General features: G+C 55.9%; 1 protein-coding gene across 1 annotated transcript in view; it reads left to right on the top strand.

Moving 5' to 3' along the window:
- The window catches only part of GALNT9 (polypeptide N-acetylgalactosaminyltransferase 9), an 88,964-nt gene that overhangs the window by 34,009 nt on the left and 30,644 nt on the right, over positions 1-24,311 (top strand). The window contains exons 3-6 of the mRNA XM_027125274.1: positions 5,985-6,151; positions 8,218-8,392; positions 11,557-11,754; positions 20,808-20,925. Of these exons, the coding sequence (XP_026981075.1) occupies positions 5,985-6,151; positions 8,218-8,392; positions 11,557-11,754; positions 20,808-20,925 (658 nt within the window). The remainder of the gene's footprint in view (positions 1-5,984; positions 6,152-8,217; positions 8,393-11,556; positions 11,755-20,807; positions 20,926-24,311) is intronic.

Raw genomic sequence — 24,311 nt, 5'->3', positions numbered from 1 at the left:
GGGAGGCGTCCAGCGCGTACCCAGCACCACGCAGGACAGCGTGTGTCCAAGGAAAGGACAGAGCCGCCGGACTTTGGGGAACGTACCTGTCCTGGTTACGATCGCTGCTTAGTCAGCTGCGTTAAACCACGTTTTAATGTACTGGGGGGCAGGAGGTCAGGCGGGGTGCAGGGGGAATAGCCTCTCTGAGCAGTACTTCCTGAGACCTCAGCTGGGAAGATGTGATGGGGTGCTCAACGGTGGGGGCTGGAATCATCTGGGGGGGCAGCGTGCACACGCCTGGCAGCAGATGGACGGTCCACGCACGCACCCACACGCGGACCCTCTGTGTGGCCTGAGCCTCCTCACAGCGCGGCGGCCTGGGCAGAGTTGCCTCTCTGGTGCCGGTGGCCCCAGAGCAAAGTCCCAGCACGCGAAGCCTCGCTGCTCTTCGCGACTCAGCTCAGAAGGCACGCAGCACCCCTCCCGTGGCCTGTCGGTGAGAGGCGACAGAGCCCACCGTCGTGCAAAGGGAGGGTGGCAAAGTCCCAGGGGACTTGGGGGCTGTCGTCGCAGCATCTTTGGAAAGCATGACCTACCACAGCACCCATCCCGGACTGTCGTGAGGTGACGTCTGAGGGCACGAGGGCTAGATGACGTTCCGAGGGAGGATGGGATTCCCCTAAAAAGACTGGATGTTCTGTGTCACCGAGAATGCTTTCAGATGGAAACCTAGCAAGTCTGAAGCGGCTGCAACAACCCCGGGATTCCTGACCTCAGATAGTGAGAAGTCCACGGCTCGGTGGGGGGCAGAGTTGTTCATTGGTGGTTCAACGACATCATCAGGGACCTGGGCTCTTCCCACCTCTCTGCTCTGCCACGCTCAGTGCATTGAGCTTATCTCCTCATGGTCACAATATGGTTGCCATAGCTCTCAGCGTCACGTCTTCAGAGGCCAAATTTCCAAAGGGCTAGAATAAATATGTTCCTACATCTTGTTCCTCTTTAAGAACAGAGGAATCGTTCCCAGAGCCCCCTACAGACATCCCCTCCTGTGTCCTGGGCTGTCTGTGTGTCTCACCTTGCACCATGCAAGGCAAGGATGCTTTCCTGCTCCTTCTCAGAGCCCCTCCAGTGTTTAGTTTGCTCAGTCTTTGCCTCTCAGGATGGCGGGGACACCCAAGTCTCAAAGAATGGGGTTTGCCGATAATTTAGCTGAGGAGGTTGGCAGCTGGCTCTCTCCTCCTCTCGAGGAAGCCGAGGTCCCAAGCTGGGACTGTCTGTGTCCTAGACAAGGACAGGGTTAGGATGAAGCAGCTGGTGTCATCTCTACCAACAATGTGAGAAAGCCCCCAGCTCGCCTGGACGGGGACGTCCTGAGACAGGGTATGCAATGGCCAAGGCCAGACTAACCTCTGTGAGCACTGGACCCGCTGGTCCCCTGTCTTCCCCTCTCGGCCTGGTCTGGGACTCTGGGGTGCGGCTGACTGGGCAGACCCCTCCTGAGGGGCGTTCCCAAGTGTGTCCCTGCATCATACACATGGCAGGACCTGTGCAGGATCAGGACTGACAGAAGATCCATTTCAAATTGGCTTAAGCTGGAAAAAGAGAGAGAAAGGGAGAGACGGGGAGAGAATGTATTATTCCTGCAACTACAAAGTCTGGAGGAAGCACTGGCTTCGTGTAGACTTGGATTTGAGGCTCAGCTGATGTCGTCTGGACCTGGCATCTCACCATCTCTCTGCTCTGCTATTGGCCTCATTGGCTTCATCCCGACCACTGGACGCAAGATGGATGCAGCTGCTCCGGCCTCACATCCTATCTCCCCAAGGCCCCAGCCAACCTCTCCATGTCTCTGTGTGTCTGTTCCTGAGCCTATTGCTGAGCTGCCTGGTTCAGACCCAGTCACATCCCCCCGCTTCATCCAGGGGCTGGGATTCCACCCAGTGACTTAGAATGTGACAGTGGTGGGTGAACCACACATGTTATGGGGGACAAGGAAGAGACTGAGCAGGACCACAGCAGACATCCACAGCCTGAGACGGGATGGACAGGACTCCGGCTGGAGTTCGATTTTCAGGGGGAGGAAGGGACCTAGGGAGGGTTGCACTCCAGCTAACATCAGTCACCGGGCATGCTGGGCTGGGTGCCGGGAGCCTCACGATGCTGGAACGGTTGCCAAATCCCAGCCTCCCCAGGGCCAGACCCCAGATCCTAGACCAGGGCTTCTCACCGGGCGATTTCACCCCGGGGCACATTTGGAGATGTCTGGAGGCATTCTGGGGTGTCTCAACCTGGCTGGGGGCCAAGGATGCTGCTAATCACTGTATCACACACAGGACGACCGCCACAACAGAGAATTCTCCGAATATCCAGCCCCAAAGTCCATAGGGCTGAGACTGGGAGACCCTGGTCTGGATGGATTAGACGTGCCTCAGCCGGGACTGGAGAGACCCCCAAATAAGGCAGATGCCCCAAGTGGGGCGGGGGCGCATCCCTGTCAAGGGCTCGTGGGTGTGTGTGTGAGTGTGGGCATGCATGCGCCCATGTGGTACGTGCACACGTATCCTCAGATTCAGCTCGAGGCTCAAGTTTAGACTTTTAACGTCTCCCTCACACAAAATCATTCAGAGCTCCGACACATGTCGCAGCTTTAAACGTGCACCTCATGCCCCACCTTTGATTCCACCAGGAGCTGTGAATGGAAGCTTCTTAGATGTTGTGGATTGAAGCCCACAGAGCGTCTGCCGTTCTAGATGCCGTGAAGCAGTGACCAGACAAACAGGGGGCCCTGCCTGGGGGCTCCCAGCCCAGGGGAGAAAGAGCAAAAGAGCAGTCAGTGACGTGGCCGCGTGGGGGAGGGCGTGCAAAGGCCCTGAGGCAGGAGCAGGACTGGCGTGCTCCTGGAGGCACTGGGGCCACGTGGGGCCATTGAGTGAGCAAAAGGAAACAGACAAAGAGGTCAGGTCAGAGGGGGCCCAGCTCACACATCCTAGAGACCACGCCCTTTCTCAGCGGACGGTGAGCGCATCCAGGAAGAGGGTCAAGGGAGAGGCGGGAAGACCACAGTCAAGGCCAAGGCTTTGCCAGAGCAGGTGGGCCAGAAATGGACCGTTTTCATCACTAAGGGGAGCAGGTGGGGGCAGCAGGAGGGAGGGCTCAGGGCGATGTCTGGTTCTCTCCCGACCTGTACCTGTTAGCTTCAAGTTTGAACGTAGAAATGTTACTCGGTCAAGTGGAAATCTTTAAAGTGTGTCACCGTCTTCCTTCAGTTTTACGGTGAACCAAGAGCCTCGGCGTGTGGGAGTGCTCTGCGTCTCCCTCCACCTCCGGAGGCTCTGGGAGGGGGCGATGGGGTACTCCTGCCCCAGGGCCCGAGTCCCTCTGTCCCGGCCTCTGCCCCACTCCTGGGGCCCACCCTGGGTCACCAGGTTTACAAGCTCTCAGAGCCGCCCCCTTGCTGAACTCTGATTCTTTCCAATCACCATAAACGTGGTTTATTTTCTGTCGGACAGGAACAGGGCTTTCAATTACAGAGGAGAACCTTCTGGCTCCGCTCAGACCGACTTCTTCCAGGGCTGCAGTGTGGCGGCCAGTTTTGTTTCCCCCGCCCCACCGAGTGCCTCCCGGGCTTCAGCGCAGGGACAGTCCCTGCAGGGTGGGAGGACATTGAGTCCTGAAACTGAGGCCGATTCAGGTGCAGAAGGAAACCCAGAAACACAGCACCTCCTGCCCGGAGGAGGGAAGCAGGGGCATCGTGGGACCGTCCCACCCAGCGGCCACCGGAGCTTGTGTGGGTGCAAAGGCAGGACAGGAGGACTCCGGCCTAAGGTCAAGTCCACGTGCGCTACTGGCCAGGTGCCTGGGGTCAGAGGCTGTAAAGAGAAGCTCAGGGGGAGGGTGGTCATCTTCCTTGTCTTCAACGGGGTTTTAGGCGTGGGCTTCTTACTTCCTCACTGACGTCATACCTCCCTGTGTGTGAGGTACATCCCCTTCGATCTGCTCAATATTTACCGATTGATTTTTAAGTTTTGGGCCTGCACCACTCGGCTTGCGGGGTCTTAGTTCCCCCACCAGGTATTGAACCCGGGCCACAGTAGTGAAAGCACCAAGTTCTAACCACTGGACCACCAGGGAATTCCCTCTGCTCAATATTTAACCCAACCAATTTTTTTTTCAACTGAGAAGGGGATTATATTATTAGGAAAACAGATTATTTTTATGCAAATTTGTGGTGGACAGAAATGAGCCATATATATTGCACGATTTCTAATTTAAACAACCATTTGTAAGCTGCACATGTTTATAACACAATAAAGTGAGACAGCGCATTGCCCCATGGGAGACGTGCCCACACACTCCTGCCGCACCAGACGGCCCTGGTCCTAGCCTGGCTGGGCCCTCCTTAGCCTTTGGGTCTCATTAGGGGCTGAGTTGTGTCCCCCGACCCCAATGCACAGGTTGAAGTCCTGACCCCAGGACCTCAGGATGTGACTGTTTGTGGAGACCGGGCCTTTACAGAGGTGACTGAGGCAAAATGAGGTCCTCATCCCATAGGACTGGTGTCCTTAGAAGAGGAGATGAGGGCTTCCCTGGTGGCGCAGTGGTTGAGAATCCACCTGCCGATGCAGGGGACACGGGTTCGAGCCCTGGTCCGGGAAGATCCCACATGCCGCAGAGAAGCTAAGCCCGTGCGCCACAACTACTGAGCCTGCACTCTAGAGCCCACGAGCCACAACTACTGAGCCCACGTGCCACAGCTACTGAATCCCACGTGCCTAGAGCCCGTGTTCCGTAACAAGAGAAGCCACCGCAATGAGAAGCCCACGCACCACAATGAAGAGCAGCCCCCGCTCGCCTCAACTAGAGAAAGCCCGCGTGCAGCAACGAAGACCCAACGCAGGCAAAAATAAATAAATAAATAAATTTAATTAATTAATTAAAAATCACTCTATCTGAACTGTGTTTATTGTAAACTGCACACAGCAGAGCTGCGTGTGACTGAGTGAGTGTGTGCATGTGTAAGTGTGCTTTAGTGCATGTATCTAACTTCATTGAAAAGCCTCTAAAAAAAAAAAGAAAGAAAAGCCTCTGGCATTTTAAGGAGAGAGTAAGTTTGTTTGCATTTATTGTAGCAGCCAACGTACTTGATTGGGTGCCTTCTGTCTTACTTTATTTTTTGTTCCTTTTTCCCCATTTCTCTAGTTTTGAGAGCTCCCTTTGCCCCTTTGTGAACTTATTCCACTGTCACCGGCCTCATCCCACACCCAACGTGGAATATTTTCTTTCCCTGCCCCCCATCTTTTCCCCTCCCACAGCCCTACAGCCAAGATAAGACCTTGGGAAGAAGATACTTCATCCTTCCATTTCACCCTCGATGCTAAGGTTGGGTGGAGGCCACGATTAGACTGTCCGGTGCAGGCATCGCTCCCGCTTCAACAGCCCTCGTCTGGCACTAGCGCTCCGCCCTCCGGGGCAGCCCAGCACTGTCTACTTAGACCCCACTTCAGGGGACAGTGGCCGCCGAGCGCAGGACCCACCCGGTAGATGCCACCTGCCCCGTGACCGCCCGGGGCTCAGGTAGAGCTGGGCCTGGGGAGCTGACGTGGCTCCGGGCTGGGCTCTCTCCCAGGCCCTCCACTGGGCTGCACCGCGAGATGACTACCATTCCTTTCATCTCTCTTCCACGCCTTCCAAGGGCATCAAGGAAGAATGCTCTGTGTGATCCCAGTGGGACTTTAACCCCTTAAAGTGCAAGTTCCCTGCCTTTCTGCAGGAGACAGCAGGTCAGGCTCAGAGCCTTGAAGTCCAGAGCTTCTGAGACATCATCGTGCTGTTCCTCTCACCGTGCTCGGTCCTTTTCCATCTGTGGCATTGCTGTCGCCCTTCCACTGGGAGTAGGATTGAGAACTGGTCCCAGCGGGCATCCCGCGGGGGCACCAGGCTCCCACCTCCCCGTCATATCCCGACACGGACCACTGCCCCCAACCCCGTCTCTCCCGCAGGTGCAGACAGATGACCTACTCGGACGACCTGCCCCAGATCTCCGTGGTGTTCATCTTTGTCAATGAAGCCCTCTCGGTCATCCTGCGCTCCGTCCACAGCGTGGTCAACCACACGCCCTCCCAGCTCCTCAGGGAGGTCATCCTGGTGGACGACAACAGCGATAACGGTGAGTGGGACCAGCCCGGCCCCCCGCGAGGGAAGCATGTCAGAGCCTGGAGGTCAGAAGTCTGAATTCGGGCTGGGAGTCGGGCCACACTCCCTCCAGGGGCTCCAGGGGAGGGTCCTTCCTGCCTCGCCCAGCTTCTCCCGGCTGCCGGCATCCCTGGTGTCCTGGGCTTGGGGCCACACCCCTCCCACCTCTGACTCCACCTTCACAAGGCCTCTTCCCGGTGTGTCTGTGTCTCTCCTCTTCTTCTAAGGACACTTGTCCTTGGAGTTAGGGCCCACCCTAACCCGGAAGGTTTTCACCTCAAGATCCTGAACTAGTTATATCCACAAAGATCCTACCTCCACCTGAGGTCTCATTCTGAGGTTCTGGGTGGACCTGAGCTGTGGCAGGGTGCTATCACTCCTCCAGCCAGGAAGGCCCCCAGCGTGCTGAGTTCTCCCAAATGCTAATGGCACCTGGACAAAGCTGCAGTGGGAGCCTTGCTGGTGGGGAAGCTGGACTGGCGCTCACGGCCGGAACCCGGGCCCTTAGCGTGGCCCTGCGTCAGCGTCAGTCCAGCCCAGCACGCTGTCCACACCCAGCAGGCACAGGGGCTCCGAGCCCCTAACAGGGGTCCGGAGGTGCCCCGCCTGCCCCCGTCTGCGGTCCCCACACCGAGCCCCTGGCGCGCTGAGCCGGGCCTGCCGGCCCCTCCTCATCCCCAGTCTCTCCCATCACAGCAGCCTCTCCTCCTAACCTCGGGAGTCGGGGGGCGGGTGGAGGAGAGCGGGGCGAGGCCTCCCAGAGCCCTCCAGGACGGCCTGAAGGAGCTCCAGCCCTGCGTGTGCTCTGTGTCTACGCGGGGCGGTGGGGGGGGGGAGCCCCGCCCAACACCGTCAAGGGAGCAGGGAGCGGGTGGCCGGCGCCGGCCTGCGGGGCCCTGGAGAGGGGGGGACGGAGCACAGGAAGGCTGGCCTGCGGGGCCCCTGGCTGCTGCGGCTGGGGGCACCCCTGGGGCCACGGCTGCCCTCGCAGGAGTGTCCACTGGAGCCTGGTGATTGACGGGGAGGGATGGAGACAGCCTGCCCCGCACATGCCCAGCCGACCCGGAGAAGCTCCCGCCTCACTCAGGTGTCCACTCGCTTTTCCCCTTTCCTTTTCCTACCGGCTAAAGTCTGTCGCTATGGTGACTTACTTTGTTGCTTGCGCTTTTGGCCATTGGGAGCTTCCTCACGTAGACGCCTGCGCCCTCATCAGTTTTTTAATAATTTACTGAGTTGAAATTCTCATAACATAAAATTAACCATTTACAAAATAAGTGTAGAGTTCAGGGGTATTAAGTACATTCACATCATTGTGCAACTATCACCATCATCATCTCCAGAACATTTTCACTTTCCCAAAGTGAAACTCTGTCCCCATTAAACACTAACTCCCCAGAGCCTGTGCTCCGCAACGGGAGAGGCCACAACAGTGAGAGGCCCACATACAGCAAAAAAACCCCCAAAAAACCCCAAAAAACCCCACTAACTCCCCACCACCCTCCCCAGCCCCTGGCCCCCAGCACCCTGCTTTCTGTCTCTGTGGAGCTGTCTGCTCTAGGGACCTCATATAAGCGGCATCACAGGATGTGTCATTTGGCTACCGGATTATTTCACTGAGCGTAACGTCCTTGAGTTTCTCCACGTAGTAACATGTGTGAGAATTTCCCCCTTTCTCAGGCTGGATCCTGTTCCGTTGTATGGACGGACCACACTTTGTTTATCCATCCGTCTGTCCACGGACTGCCTTCCTTTCTACAGCTGAGTGATTCGGCCCCGTCTTCTGCTGTCCTCATAACACGTGCCTCTGTCTCAATCAGTCTGGCTTGATTGTTCATTGTCTCTCCCGCTGGAATGCAGCTCCGTGAGGTGGGCTTTTATCTCTCCGAGGTCCCCCCCAGCACCCCGACCCCACGTCCAGCAACGGCGGGTCCTCTTAAATGTTTCTGAAATACAGATCCAGGGCACACAACGACCGTGGGTCTCGGTGACCTCAGGCCCTCCCGAGGTGTCACGCCCGAAACATCTCTGTGTCCCCCGCAGTGGAACTCAAGCTCCACCTGGACCAGTACGTCAGCAAGAGGTACCCGGGCCTTGTGAAAATCGTCCGAAACGGCAGGAGAGAAGGCCTGATCCGGGCTCGCCTGCAGGGCTGGAAGGTCGCCACGGCCCCTGTCGTGGGCTTCTTCGACGCCCACGTGGAGTTCAGCGTGGGCTGGTAAGGGCGGGGCTGGGCCCCGGGCGGGGTCGGCGGGGTCTGCTGGCGCCTGCAGGACCCCCGCAAAGAGGATGAGCCTGGCAGGGCCGGGGGCAGCCGAGTCCAGCCACGTGGCCGCTCCATGTCCAGCTCCTGGACCCAGAACCTGTTTCTGATGCATATAGATGAAGACTGACCTGTATCCCCACCTTGTCCCCAAAGGAATTTGAACTGGCCACTCATTCCAGCAGGTGACAGTCAAATGAGGCTGCTCGTGTGACCTCAGGCCAGGGGAACACACAAAGGTTGGGGGCAGTTCCTGCATGAACACGTGGTCTGTAGGGTCTCAGTTAATGGAGACCTAAGTCTAGGGCACAAGGTGGAAGCAATTTCTCATCCTTATGGAAAATTCTAGATCAAAGCGTCCACTCATTTTCTCCCACCCATCCATGCAGGGGTGAGGTGGGCTGCTAGTGAGAAACCTGGAGGGGGATGTGGCCAGGGGGGCGGCAGGGATACCTCAGTGACGCAGGAGCATCTGCGTGAGATGATCTAGAGGTGCCCCGGGGCCCGCCCCGCAGGAAGGCTGGGACGTCTTGCTTTCAGGGCCCAGCCCAATCCAGGCTGATCTCATCTTGGGCTTTTTAACTGAATTACATCTGCAAAGACTCTATTTCCAAATAAGGTCCCCTCCCAGGTTCCAGATGGACAAATCTTTGTGGGAAGACACCGCTCAACCCTCTCCCAGCTTCTGGGGGCTCCAGGAGTCCCTCCAATCTCTACCTCCGTCTTCACACGGCTTCTCCTCTCTGTGTGACTCTGTCTCTCCTCTTCTCTCTCCTAAGTACCCTTGCCAGTGGGTTTAGGGCCCACCCAGGTCACCCAGGATGATCCCATCTCGAGATCCTTAAGTTAGACCCACAGTGGGAGGGTCTGCAGGGGGCCCACATTGGGCAGGGAGTACGAGCCCTGCACCCAGGGGCAGCCTGAGCACCCATCAGAGGGGCTGCAGGGAAAAGTCAGCCCCGGGGTGGGTGGGCAGCTTGCCCTGTTTCAAGAGAGACTAAACCTCACCGTTTTTATATCAAATCGCCCACATTACACCTTCAAACTCTGTGAAGCCTAAACTAAGACGTTCGCTGAGATACTCCCCTGTGGGAAACGCGAGAGCTGCGAACGCCGTAAGGAGGTGCTCGTGGTGGACGTGCTGATCAAGTCGCACAGCGCCTGGCCGGCATCCCCAGCTGGGGACCACGAGGGTCTGGCCTTCGGTGTCTCTCAAAGTTCTTGGTTTTCCTAATGGCTCCTGCTGGTTGGACCAGGGCTTTTGTGCCTGGTTGGCAGGTGAGTGGAGCCCTCTCCTCCACGTTCCCTCCACTCTCGCTGTGGCGACTCAGTCACCCCAGGACCACGAGTTTGTTCTCAGCGCTGCGTCTGTCCCAGTACGTTCCTGACCGAGATTCGGCTTCTTTCTGCTTTGACTTCCCCTGCTGGCCCCCACTTCCCTCTCCTCTGCCACCCTCATGAAGCGAGTCTTCTTTTCCCATGACACCTGTCACGTTCTATCGTTAATGACGTGTTATGGTCTGCGCTCCCCACCAGGGTCACTCCATACTGTTGTGCAGGTTGTGCACTGCACAGCTGTACTCGGAGGCCTTTCTGTCCCTCTAACATTCGTTAAACTCCCTGGAGCATTTGGAGGGCGTTTGGGAGAATCACAAGTCTACCACGTCAAAATGCAACTTTAATTTTCACAACTGAAAACCCAGTAATCCATCTGCAAATAGCCCTTCCCTCCAAGAATTGCCTCCACAAAGATCCTGCCTGATTAGCAGATGTGGCATTTGCAGAGAGCTTTTCACTTCTGAAGCACTCTGCTAACAGTAATTAATTAAGCCTCCTCATGAAGCTGAAAGGCAGGTAAATACCAGGCTGTCGCTTGGAAGCACAGGAAGGAAGGCGGGCCACGTGGCGCATCTCGCCAGGGTCAGAGAACTGCCCCAGCCCCACCCTGCCCCCGCTGTCCCTGCCTGAGCTTGGCCCCCTGGCCCCCTGTAGCGTTCGTCTCTCTGGCTGCCCCGTCAGTGGGCTGCTCATGACCACGTTGAACTCCAGTTCGGTGACAGGCCCTCGGGCAGCATCTCATCCTTGCGGTAGACAAGGCCGTCTCCGGGGTCAAGCTGCACCTGCTTGCCTCTTGGACTCCTGCAAGGAGAATCCGCAACCGACAGCCCATGTCCTCTGGTCCCCGTCCTCCCTGGCTTCATTGCCTACACTGCCCCCATCTCGCCACTCCAGGCCCCTGGCCCGCTCCCCAAGTGCACCAGCACATCCCAGGAGCTCAGCACTGGCTGCTCCCTCTGCGTGGAGTGCCCCCCCCCTCCCCAGCTCTCCCAACCACCTGCTACATCCTACACCTCCTTCTGCTCACCACCCAGGGCAACATACACCAGGCACCCTATTTAAAAGTGCAATTCCAAATCCTCCTTACTTGCTCTCTTTTTCCACCACAACAGCTATCACCTCCTAATATATTATATCATTTATTTATACATTATTTTCTGTCCCCTGACCCCCACCCAGTCAGGGCTACCACATACTGTTGTGTAGGTTGTGCACTGCACAACAGTACCTGGTAGCCTTTCTGTCCCTTCAGTGTATCCTAAGTTCCCCGAGGCATGGATGTTTTTTTCTTTTCTAGTTCGTGAATGTACTCCGGTGTGTTAAAACAGGGTGTGGCACATAACAGGTCCTCAGTTCATGCTTGTAAATGAACGTACGGCCACCTGTGCGGGGAAGGAGGGCCGGGAAGTGGGATGCGCTGGAGGGGGAGGCCGAGCTGTGAAGGAACAGACTGAGCTGACCCACAGGGCCTCTGGAGCCAGGACGGCCCCATAGAGGCGTCAGAGATTGGGCCCAATCCGTGTGCCCGTATCCCTGGTGTCCATCAGTCCTTAGCCACGGGCTGGCCCGGGAAGGGCGAGACCTTGGCAGGCGGGTCTGCAGCCCAGGTGACCCCGGGGCTTCCAGAGGTGAAGCTCTTGGATCCGCCGTCCGCAGGCGCCATCAGACCCGGGTGTGGCCGCCTCCCTGGAGGAGGCCCGGCTCCGGCCCCCCCACCTGGGGGAATGGGGCGGGGGTCCCGGCATCCATGCCCTTCCCCATGGGCATGCACCGCCCCGCAGGGCCGAGCCCGCCCTCTCGCGGATCCGGGAGGACCGCCGGCGCATCGTCCTGCCGGCCATCGACAACATCAAGTACGACACGTTTGAGGTGCAGCAGTACGCCAGCGCTGCCCACGGCTACAACTGGGGCCTCTGGTGCATGTACATCATCCCGCCCCAGGACTGGCTGGACCGTGGTGACGAGGCAGCGCCCATCAGGTGAGCCGACCCCCGGGGCCCCGGGGCAGGGCCTGCCCTGGAAGGAGCCAGGACAGCGTGAGGTGGCGGTGGGGCAGGGCTGCCGCAGGGGGCTTGGGGGCTGGAGGGACGGGGGTGCTCTCCTGCAGAAAGCCAGGGCCTGCACCATGTGGGCAAGTAAATGTGGTGGGATGCAGCGTCTGCCCAGATGTGCAGAGGGACATGGTGATGTGATGGGGGAACTTGGGAGCGGCTCCAGTGTGTGACCTGAGAGATGATGAGGTCGGGCAGGGGCGGGGGAGAGGGAGGGAGACAGACAGACAGACAGACAGAGCTAACACCCAAAGAGAAAGAGCCAGTAAAAGAGACTGAGAAAAGGGACACCGACATGGAGAGAGCAGAACAGGGGACTCACCAAGGAAAGTGAGAGGGAACAAGAAAGAGAGACGAACAGAGGAAGACAGAGTCAGGGTAGGCGGCAGCGAGACCAAGGGACAAAACTGGGAAGGCATCACGGAGTAGAGAGGACGAGAGGTGCAGAGATGGAGAGAGGGAGGGAAAGGAGACAGAGACTTAGAGAGAACGAGGGAGACAGAGGCAGAGACAGCACCACAAGAGTCAAAAACACGAGCTGGGGAGCAGAGCAGAGACCTGGAGACCACAGATGCTGTGTGTGTGCTACAGAGACCCCAGGCATTTCAGCAGACCCCAGAGATTGTCCTGCAAAGCATTTATTTTATTTTGAATCGGTTCCCAAACATGAAAACGGAGAGATTTTCACGTGTTAAAAATACACAACCCAGAGACTTCTCTTGTGGTGCAGTGGTTAAGACTCCATGCTCCCAATGCAGGGGGCCCAAGTTCAATCCCTGGTCCGGGAACTAGATCCCACATGCATGCCACAACTAAGAGTTTGCATGCCACAACTAAGGAGCCCGCCTGCTGCAACTAAGACCTGGCACAACCAAATAACTAACTAAATAAATAAATAAAATATTAAAAAAGAATACACAACCCAGGGCTTCCCTGGTGGCACAGTGGTTGGGAATCCACCTGCCAATGCAGGGGACACAGGTTCAAGCCCTGGTCCAGGAAGATCTCACATGCTGCAGAGCAACGAAGCCCGTGTGCCACAACTACTGAAGCCCGTACGCCTAGAGCCCGTGCTCAGCAACAAGAGAAGCCACCGCAATGAGAAGCCCGCGCACCACAACGAAGAGTAGCCCCCGCTTGCCGCAACTGGAGAAGAAAGCCCGTATGCAGCAGTGAAGACCCAACGCAGCCACAAATAAATAAATAAAATAAATTTTAAAAAAACCTACAGCCCAGCATCTTTATAAAAATGGGAAGGTGCACATTCTCCCAAGGCAGCAGTCCCTGGGGCTGAGAAGCAGTCCCCTGTCTAAACAGCGTGGTGGTCTCCAGTTCCCGAAATCCCCACCCCTCCCCATTGTCTCCCTGACGCTCTGCCTTCCTACCTGCGCTGTCATTCCTTGCACCTGGCCTGCTTTGTTTGTTTCCATCACCGACTGAGCTTCTGTAGTTTGCAGCCCTTCCTTCCACTTCCCTAGTCTGCTGAGCCCCTGGGAAATCTACGTTTCAAAATCTAGCGGGGCTGCCACTTTCTCCTGGGGGCCCAGCAGGATGGAGGTGTTTTTTTCCTGGAGTGAACGTGCATCTGCAGGATCTGTTGACCCCTTGCAGCCTTGGCCAGGTCCCCCCTGTAGAGGTTTGGATCTTAGGGCCTCGGGCTGGGACCCTCCTGCCTCATCTGTACAAACTGATGTGTCCCTGCTGAAACAAGCCGCTCTGCCCGCAAGTGACCAAGACCATCCCTCACTGCGCCTCTGAAAGCTCTCTCTTCCCCTAGGAGTGTCTTACGGGGGCTTCCGGGCACCTACCCTCCATGAGCAAAGAGCCGTCCAGAGAGAAATTAAGTCTCAGAGCAGCCTGGATGCCCCGAGCTGCAGGAGGGACGCTCTGGACAGACTGTGCATCGTCTCAAGCTTTGCTCCTTATTACTATTACCCGGAGAGCATTTGAAACCCCTGATGCCCAAAACCCAAACAAAAAATGGGCAAAGGCCTCGAACAGATACTGCACACAGGAAGGTAGACAAAGTGGTAACACACTCATAGAAAAACGCCCCCCACGGAGTCACACAGTGTCCCAGTGAGGGGCCCTGCACGCCTGCTAGAACGGACAGACAGACCAGTGGCAGCGGGGGCTGGTGACACGGAGTAGTCGGAACTCTCAGCGCGGCCGGTGCGAGAAGGCATCGGCAAGACCACTTTGTAATACTTGCAGTTTCTCAAAGAGGTAAAAACACTTCCTTTAGGACCAGCCGCTCTACCCCAGGTATCTTCCCAAAAGAAATGAAAACGCACGTCTACAAAAGACACCTGCGGATGTTTGTGGTGGCAGCTTTATTCAGTAGTCCCGAATTGGACCCAAATGTCCACCAACAGGTGACTAGATAAACGAAGCGTAACCTGTCTATGTAACGGGAGACTTCTCAGAACTAAAAGGGAATAAACGGTTATGCCCGTAGCAATGCGGGTGAAACTCAAAATGGTGAAACAGAGGCGAAAGAGCCAGATACACGAGAGCACGTAGTGTATCTAGAAGAAGCCCAGAGAATGCAGTCCCCTGGTGGAGGGCCGAGGAGCCCTGCGTGGGCGCATTCTCCATCTGGACTGGGACCAGGTTACCCGGCGTTCCCTCCGTCAGACCACTCGGACCACACGCTTTCAAGGGATGTGTCCTGTTGCGTGTAAATTTAACTTTGTTGAGTTGATTTTTAAAATGAATTTCAAAACATACAAAAAAGCAATAATTCCAATGCCCAAGCTGCTTACCATGCCAGTTAAATTAGCATCTCTGAGCCGGGACCAGGAGGATTCCAGCAACAGAGAAGGGCGCCAGCTAACATGAGCTGAAGCGGCTCTGGGGAGGAGGCAGCAGGGAAGCCAGACGTCTCCCCGACACTGCGGACGGGTGTCCCTCCACCCCAGTCAGTCCCCGGAACAGAGGAGGCAGTGGCTGAACTTGGGCCGCAAACCCCTGCCCCCACCTTTCCTGGAAGCAGATGGGAGAAGGCATCCTCCAGTGACCCGCTGACCTTCACAGAGGGGAAGGTCTGGGGACTCACCGTCCCACAGGGAGAATGTGCAAGGAGAGAGGCGGTCTCCCTAAAAGATGTTGGGGTGTTTATAAGAAGGCTGGGCGCAGCAGACAGCCGTGTCCACATCCTGACCCCCAGAGTCCATGAAGGCGACCTCATTGGGAAAAGGATCTTTGCAGATGCAAATGGGATCTTGTGACAGGGAGATTACCTTGGATCACCAGGCTGGGCCCTGAATGCCGTCTTGAGTGTCCTTAGGAGAGACACACACAGAAGAGGAAAGGCCACGCCTCTCTGGAGTCAGAGACGGGAGGGATGCAGCCAGAAGCCAAGGGAAGCCTGGGGCCCCCAGCAGCTGGAAGAGGCAGGAAGGCCCCTCCCCTGGAGCCTCCAGAGAGAGCGCGGCCCTGGGACACCTCGACCTCGGACTTCCGGCGCCAGGAGCTGGGAGAGGACACACATCTCCAGTCCGACACACCTCGACCTCGGACTTCCGGCGCCAGGAGCTGGGAGAGGACACACATCTCTGGTCTCAAGCCCGTTTATGGTACTTCTTTTTGCAGCCACGGGAAGTGAACACGCTGGGTAACCAAAAATGGCCAATGTCCAGAACAGGCCCTCTGCAGAGCCCTACGCCAAGACTGGAAGGTCTAAGCCTTGCTGGGCATCTGCCAGGAGGGCGTCCCCGTGGGGATGGAGCTGGCACACAGCCACGCTGAGGCGAGACCATGGTGGCAGTCTGGAGCCAATGCTGCGTGTGACAGTCACAAGCATTCCTCAGCTCCACGCGGAGCCACGACCACAGCCAGTCCCCGAACTGCGTCCTCGACGGGCACGAGTGCAGCCCGCGGGGAAGCAGAGTCCCGACAAGGGCCTCTCAAGGCTGCCTGCGGGGCTGATGGCTTTGACCGCGCCCAGCCAAGGCTCCCTGGGAATCAGATGTGGTGTGTCCCTCGAGGAAGAGAGGAAGCCGACCAGAGCCTCCCCAGACCCGCCTGGCCCTCAGCAGGCTCCGTGCCGGGACTCACTGCCCTGCCCCCACACCCCCGGCCCCTCTTCCTGGGGAGAGAAGTCACTCTGAATCTCCCGTCTCAGTGTGCACGGCACCCGGGGAGCCAAGAGTGGCGTAACCGCGTCCTTCAAGTTCTAGAAAAGCCCGCCTCTGAGTTACAGCGTTGCCTCGATTGTACCGTGTATGTTTTGAATTGGAACCAATGTTTACACTTAAGAGATTTCACATGAAATTGATATCTACTCTTTGAAAAGTAGAAGATTCTGGAAAACCCAGACCCCCATTCCTGCCTGGTGACGGTCCACTGGAGCTGAGCTGCCACTGGTCCCCCGGGAGGGGCAGCGCCACAGTCCCCAGCGCTCCCAGCAGCCTGCTCCCCTCGGGCCTCGAGCTGGGGGTTCAGGAGAAACAGGACCGCAGGGGCAGCCGCGAGGTCCTTTGCTTCCAAGGTTGTTATCCAGAGGATGGCCCTCCTCTCCCCCTTCTCAGGGAAGGGTCTTCACACAACCTCCCCGCGACAGCAGACCCCGCGGGAAAAGCCCTGGCACCCCAGTGCCTGCAGAAAAGGCCCCTGGCCACCCTCTGATGGAGCCCCTCACCCTGCACACCCCGACCCCCGGACCCCAGGCTGGGAAACTGCATCCCCGGGGACAGCGCGGGCCTGGAAGGGTCTCTCCTGAAAACCGCTCTGGGATTTCTCGATTCCCTCGGACCTGGGCGCGGAGCCACTGCCCTTCTCCTGAAGGACGCAGCTCGCACACCCACCCTGGAGCCTGGGTGGGAAATTAGCCCGGGAGAGGCTGGTGTGTGAAGATTTCCTTTAGGAAATTTCCCTACCGTTCATTATCCTTGAAGCTCAAGGAAGAAAAAGGCGTGAGAAGAAGGCTTGGATTGCTGGAGGGAAGTATCTCAGCCTTGACAGGAGAAAGACGGCTCCCCCCGCACGTGGAAAGGGGAGTGAGGGGCCCGCAGGCCTGGTGTGGGCCCAGGGGTCCTGCGTGCTGGGGGCGGCTGGCCGCACGCGCAAACCATGTCACTGAAATGGAGCCATTTCCCGGGTCTGAAGGAGGTCAAAACGGGACCCGTGACCAGTGGCGTGTTCGTCCCCGTCTCCGCGTGGCTCCGAGCTGCTAGCAGGGTGCAGGTGCAGAGCATCTTGGCTGCGTCGTACGGACCCCCGCCTCGGGGAGGGCAGTGCAGCCCCTTGGCGCACGCGGCTCGCGTCTTCCAGCGGCCGTGGAGCTCATGCGAGGGTTTGCACCCCGTCCCCCGAGGGGAGTCCAGATCCGGGCCAGTGTGTCTGGTGGACGTGGAGGGATCGCGGGTGTAAGTCAGCTACCGGTGGGGCCAGAGGAGCCCGGAGGAAAGAGGGATGCTCGGGGGATGGCAGAGGGGCCCCCTCCCAGCACCCAGTCCCCCCCACCAAGCAGGGGAGCGTGGAACGAGGCCCCAAGTAACACATGCACACTCACATACACATGCGCAAAATCACACACAGATGCACACACGTGCATAGAGGTGCACACACAGATACAAATGCAAGCACACAGACACATGTACACACTCACACACACAAAACCACACAGACCCGCCCACCCAGACACACACGCACACACAGACACACATACGCGCAAGACCACACATAGACCCGCGTGCACACACACATTCACACATAATTGCTTCTCCGGTCACGGTGGTAGCATAGTGACATTTTCCTGCTGACTTGTCACTTATCCTCTCCTGAGCCATCACTTCCCGTGATGCTGGGATCTTGGTAAGCACCTTGCCTGCTGGGTAAGTAACAGTCCATAAAAGGGATGGCTCGAAATTCATTCGACCGTCTACACTGATGGACTCTAAGTTGATTTCCCTTTGGCCGCTATAACTCACGCTGCAGTGCACAGCTTTGTGCGAATAGCTTTTGGATTAGTCTCCTAGGATAAATGCCAGCTGTGGAATCAGGGGATAAAATAATAACAGCAAACGGTTCCCAGGCTCCAGACACTCCTCTATGCAGTTTTCATCTGCACAGCAGCCTGTGGAGGAGGCACCATCCTGCCTCTCACGTTATGGCGGGGGGGCGAGCACAGAGAAGCTGAGCGACTTGCCCAAGGTCACACAGCCGGTGCGCACCGAGCCGGGTCGTCGTTGCATCTCTGCATCTCTGCACTGTTGGCTCTCTCTTCATAGCTTTGGACTTTTCCAAGACAGTTGAGCCAACCCACCCCAGTGTCTCCACAAACTCGCCACCAGTGCACGTGACCCCTGCACCCAGTTCGGCAGCGAGTCTGCAAGATTCTGCACACGCCTTCCCTGTGCTTGTGCCGATTGCCTGGCCACGCCCTGCCTGCGAGCACGTGTTCTTCCTCAAGACGCCGGGAGCAGATGACTCTCTTGTCCCTCGTCACTCTCCTGAAGGCTGAAGGACCCGTTTGTGACCTTAATTCTATGCGCTGCCATTTATACAGAACTCCAGAATTCCATGGACTCGAGGATGTGTATTGTCTATGCGTGGGTGTCTGGGTGTGTCTCTGTGTGTGCATGTGTTGTATGTGTATCTGTGTGTGTGTTCACTGCAGGTGTGGGTCTGTGTTTATGTGTGCAGGGGGTGCACATGTGTGTTTCTCTGGGTGTTACCTGTGTGCATCTGGGTGTGTACGTATAGGTCTGTGTGTATGGGTATCTATCTGTGGGTACGTTTGTGGGACCATGTACGTGTATTACATGTGTCTGTATATCTGTACATCTGTTTGTTGGGTGTGTGTCTGGCCTTGTAGGGGGTGTGTTGCGTGTGTGTCTACATGTGTCCGTGTACCCGTCTGTTGCATGTGTGTATTTGTGCACGCATGCGTGTGTGTTGTGTGCATCCATGCATCTGTGTGTGTCCGCATGTCTGTTGCCTTTACAAGGCAGGAGCCCGGGTGAGGACCCTTTGCAGAGATGCCGCTTGCTATATCCCGGCATGTGCACATCAGCCCCGATGTAAGGATGCCCCCAGGATGACACGTCTCCCCCTGCCCGGCCGAACCTGAGAACCCCTCGGCCCTGGCTGTTTTCTGTAAACACAGCAAGAATTTCTCATGCAAATAAATTCCGTGCCAGCTGATTCTGCCTCCATCGCCTTCTGAGTTTAAGTTTATTTTGGAACTCTGAGCAGTAATAACAAAATTCTTACTAGCTACATCAGACTTGGCAGGGGCTTGGTAGTTAAGTTCACCAGAGATCGCCTGAGATTCTTGTGTCGTTAAGAAAATGAGAGAAATATCTCTCTTGGTTGGTGAACCATAACTTAACCAGTCAAACGCTTGCTATTACACGTCACAGATGACATTAAAATTTCGTTGCTGTTAGATTTGTGGCTCAAATGTCATGACTGAACAAATTGGATCTTTTTGCAAATAAAAGGATAATCGCCTTTTAATGCCTCTGTTATTCTTGGACAACTCATGCGCATTTGCTTCTGATGTCCTAGTCACATTTAAAAGAAATGCTTCTTTTAAATTGTGATTGAGAACAATTTATCATGGCGTTATCATGAGTGACTTCATACCTGTGGGAGCAGCGGGACAGCGGGGGGAACGGAGCAGGAAACAGCCTAGCCTTCAGCCTTGCCAGGACCACAAGGGCCTTCGGGGACAGTGGGGAGCCTTTTTGTTTTTGTTTTTTAATTTATTTGTTCTATTTTATTTTTGGCTGCGTTGGATCTTCTTTGCGGTGCGCGGGCTTCTCACTGCGGTGGCTTCTCTTGTTGCAGAGCACAGGCTGTAGGCACGCGGACTTCAGTAGTTGTGGCTCGCGGGCTCTAGAGAGCAGGCTCGGTAGTTGTGGCGCACGGGCTTAGTTGCTCCGCAGCATGTGGGATCTTCCCAGAGCAGGGCTCGAACCCGTGTCCCCTGCATTGGCAGGCAGATTCTTAACCACTGTGCCACCAGGGAAGCCCCAGCGGGGAGCCTTTACTAGTCCTCTCAGAGCTCGGAAGAAACTAAGCCCTCAGCCTACAAGGGAGGTGTCTTTGTTTTGAGGGAAACACGTCCTTCAAAAGCTTGGAAGGTCCTGCTTTCTTACAAAACAGAGACTGTGTCTACTTCTTGCTAGCAAGCTATTTTTCCGTTCTCTTTCCTTTCTCTTTTTTATCCCCTCCGACTAATAGGCACTCAGTATATCCTGCATTCATGACGTGAATGTATCATGAATGAATGAATGAGTCAGCAAATATGCAGTTCTAGTCACAGTGACACCATCCACTCTTCTCTGCCTCTGTCTCACCCTGTCCTGCTTTGACCACCGCTGCTCCATGAGACCAGTGGAGGTCTCAACACTGATAGATTGTTAATGCATTTTAGAAAAAACTATAACCAGCACATTGACACATGATTTTACAGATACAATTGCTTGGGACAAGGCAAGATTTACTGACATTTTAAAAATATGTAGCTGTAAATAGAATTATTACAGGAATAATAGTACAGTTGGCAGTCTTGTGCAGACAGCTGCACAGGTTGTGTACTGTACAACTTCAAGGTGTGTCATTCAGAGAGAGTCTGATATTGAAGAGCTTCCATAGAGTTGAGCAGTGCACAGCCTGTGCAACCGCCCATTACAGCCCTGACTACTGATACACAGATAAAATAATGAAGGAGGTAGGCAAGTGACTGATGATCAGGGCAACTAAACAACTCATCGGGTAAACAGATTTTTAAAAATTTCCACTAAGTTGCCTGAATTGAGTACTGGTTTTTGTCATCTCTGAGGGATGCAAAGGCAAGTCCTAGGCAGCCCTGCCCGTGTCCCAAGCCCTGGGCACAGTGACCAAGCGGAGGCGAGGAGTGCAGGGATGAGGTGTGGGGACTTGGAAAGAGGATGGTGAGCCCACCCAGGCTGTGGAGATCCGGGGCCACACACCAGCAACCAGCTCATGCACTGCCTGCTTCCCTCCAGAACCCCGGCCATGATCGGCTGCTCCTTCGTGGTGGACCGGGAGTACTTCGGGGACATCGGCCTGCTGGACCCGGGCATGGAGGTGTACGGTGGGGAGAACATCGAGCTGGGCATGAGGGTAAGTGTCACTGCCTGGCCACCGAGGCCTCGTGAGGGGACCGTCTGCCAAGCAGGCCTGTTGGCCTGGCTGGTCCGTAAGCTGCGTGTTACCAGTAAGGGGGACGTAAGGCCCCCAAACTTAGGTCAATGTAAGAAACCTCGATGGCAGCGGGACTGGGAAACATTATGAATATGGTGACAAGAGGTTGTGTTTTGGATGTGACTTTCTTTCTCAGGCCACGCGTTCCGTTGCACTGCACTAAGGTGGGGGCTGGTGGGGGGGTGGAAATTGTAAAGGCTGGTCCTCGGCTTGGGGAGTTTGCGCGATGGCGACGAGGAGACCCACCCTGTTTCGTGGGCTTGTCTTGGTGGATGTGTGTAAAGCAGTGTGCAGATGGGGGTTGTGAGCGTCTGAATTCCCCACGGCTGCTCCTGGGGGGGGCAGCTTGTAGAGAAGGCTCCAGAGAGGACGTTTTCTTCTAGGAATTTTATGATTCCAGGCCTTATGCTCAAAGCTTTAGTCCATTTTGAGTTAATTTTTCTGTATGGTGTAAGATAGTGGTCCAGCTTTACTCTTTTGCATGGAGCTGTCCGGTTTTCCCAGCACCATTTATTGAGGAGACTATCTTTTCCTCGTTGTATATTCTTGGCTCCTTTGTTGTAAATTAATTGACAATGTGTGCATGGGTTTGTTTCTGGGTTCTGTATTCTGTTCCATTGATCTATGGAATGTTTTTATGCCAATGCCATATGTTTTGATTCTTGTAGCTTTGCAATGTAGTTTGAAATCAGGGAGTGTGATGCCTCCAGCTTTGTTCTTCTTTCTCAAGATTGCTCTGGGGTCTTTGTGGTTCCACACAAATTATAGGATTGGTTGGTCTATTTCTGAGGAAAAATGTCATTGGCATTTTGATAGGGATGTACTCAATCTGTAGATTGCTTTGGGTAGTACAGTCATTTTAACAACATTTTCCAATCCATGAGCATGGATACTTTTCCATTTATCTGTGTCTTCTTCAACTTCTTTCATCAATGTCTTGTAGTTTTCAGTGTGCAGGCCTTTCACCTCCTTGGTTCAGTGTATTCTTAGGATAAAATCAGGTTGGGTTCGGAGCCCAGTCAAAGGCTAGTATCCTGGGCTCTGTTCATGGCTCAGCGGGATGGTCACAGCATGATTAACGTGACGTGACACAGCCCATCCAGAGAGGGATGGACAGGGCTTTCAAGGACTGTGGACCTGGGGTACCAAAGGAGAGTTCAGGTTTGAGCCCTCAGCACCAGGTCGTGGGTTACGACCAGGTCACCAGGTCACCAATTCCTTGCCCTTCACGCACAAGTGCTCCTTCTGAGGTGCTGTGACCCCGCTCCACACAGAATGCTCAGAGGCCCAGGATGGGGAAGCAGCTTAGCCATTGGTACCAGGGGCTGGAGCGCAGATCCCCACTAGCTCAAGCCTAACTAACCAGCTGGTTAGCTGTCTACCCAGTGGCGACACCAGAGCCCCCAAATCAAAGAGTTTTTGACACTGGATCTGTTAGCCTTGACAGAGTACCGTCACCCGGGAGGCCTAAAGCCACGGCCCCCTCCTCTTACTGCGCTGAGGCTGGAGTCTGAAGTCTCCGGGGCTGCGCCCCCTGGGGGCTCCCAGGAAGGGTCCTTCCTGCCTCTCCCAGCTCCCGGTATTTGCTGTTAACCCTGGTGCTTGTAGATGCGACCCTCCAATCACATGGCCGTCTTCTCCCTGTGTCTTTACGTCCCCTCCCTCTGTGTGTGCTCCCCGTTAGAAGGACACCAGTCACACTGGATTAGGGCCCACCTGAATGACCTTGTTTTAACCTGATTACCCCTTTATTTATTTATTTATTTTTAAAAAACCACTGTTTTAAGTTTCCTCTCTCTTTTTTTTTAGACCTTTTTTTTTTTTTTTTTTTTTTGCGGTACGCGGGCCTCTCACTGTTGTGGCCTCTCCCGTTGCGGAGCACAGGCTCCGGACGCACAGGCTCAGCGGCCACGGCTCACGGGCCCAGCCGCTCCACGGCATGTGGGATCCTCCCAGACTGGGGCACGAACCCGTGTCCCCTGCATCGGCAGGCGGACTCCCAACCACTGTGCTACCAGGGAAGCCCCTGATTATTCTTAATTATCAGCATTGCCAGCACCAAGAGCGTCCCATCCGGGGGCAGAGTAACTTAGGCAGCTGTTGGTGCCCCGGTTGGTGATGTCCTCTCTCCAGGGGAAGCTGACTGAGCTTGGTCATGGGTCCAAACTGTGAAGCAGGGCAGCTCCAACGGCCTGGAAATGACGGTGGCCCACGGGGCTCTGGCTGTGTGGGAGCGAGGCTGCCAGCAGCTGGGAAGCTAGAGCCAGAGGCCAGGGATGTGACTCCCACGCTGTCACCTCTGACCTCACTGACGTGGCCTCCGGCCCCTCTTCAGAGAGGCCGAGGCTCAGGGTTTGGGGACGGCCAGTGAACTGAGCAAGTCCTGCAGCAGCAGGTGGGCCACGAGCTCCCAGCCACCAGCAGCCAAGCCTGAGGTTCAGAGCTGTTTCTGGATGTAAAACAGAGGAAGCCAGCGTGTGCAGTGACTTCCCAATTTTTAGGACAGTATATGGGACAAGAATCACAGTTAGCCGGGGTGCTGAGTCCTGATGTACCGACCAGGGTTCTTGGCCTTCCCCAGTCGATAGAAATTGGCCTGAGGCCAGACAGGAAATTCAGGCAAGGCTTTACGGGGGCCCCTGCTGCAGCTGGTGGGGGGGGGGGTGCGGAGACCAAACAACAGCTTCCCTTGCTTGCCCGCTCCCTGAGGGGGGGCTGGTCCCTTACACGGGGTGAGGGTAGGGGTGTGTCCAGGGGTCGGGCTGGAGGCGTGGCTCAGGTGGTCTGCCCAGCGCCCAGGTGGTGCTGACTGCAGGGGGCCTGCTCGGTGCCCTGCTTTTGCTCCTGACACCCTGTTTTTGCTCCCGGCTCTTCAGAAGCGGCAGCTGGGTTTTATTTGGTCTTTTTGTATCTTTTGTCCAGAATTTGCAGCAGCTGCACATGCGTGCATTTATTTTTAGTCCCGTATAGTTTCTTCGTATTTATTGCTGGAGGAGAGGTGTGTCCAGGTACAAGCACTGCAGCAAAGGGGCCCAGGTTCCAGGTCCCAGGCTGTCTCAAGTGAGGCCCCAGGATGCTCTGACAGCCGCTCTACCACTCAGAGCGCTGAGCAGAGCACGTTCACAGGCAGAGCAGGAGGGGCCAGGAGACCTACCAGAAGGGTGAGGCTGGTCTCTGGGCCTGGTTCTCAGACTCCAGCTGCACCAGAATCCCTTAGAGGCTCCTTAAAATAGATCACTGGGCCCCAACCCAGAGATGTGGATTCAGTATGGCAGGGTGGAGCCCGGGAATCTTTTTTTAAAAAT

The sequence above is a fragment of the Aethalodelphis obliquidens genome, unplaced genomic scaffold (assembly GCF_003676395.1).
Source record: "Aethalodelphis obliquidens isolate GAN/ISIS:26980383/991018 unplaced genomic scaffold, ASM367639v1 scaffold28, whole genome shotgun sequence".
Taxonomy (NCBI): domain Eukaryota; kingdom Metazoa; phylum Chordata; class Mammalia; order Artiodactyla; family Delphinidae; genus Aethalodelphis; species Aethalodelphis obliquidens.
This window is presented reverse-complemented; position numbering and strand designations above follow the sequence as displayed.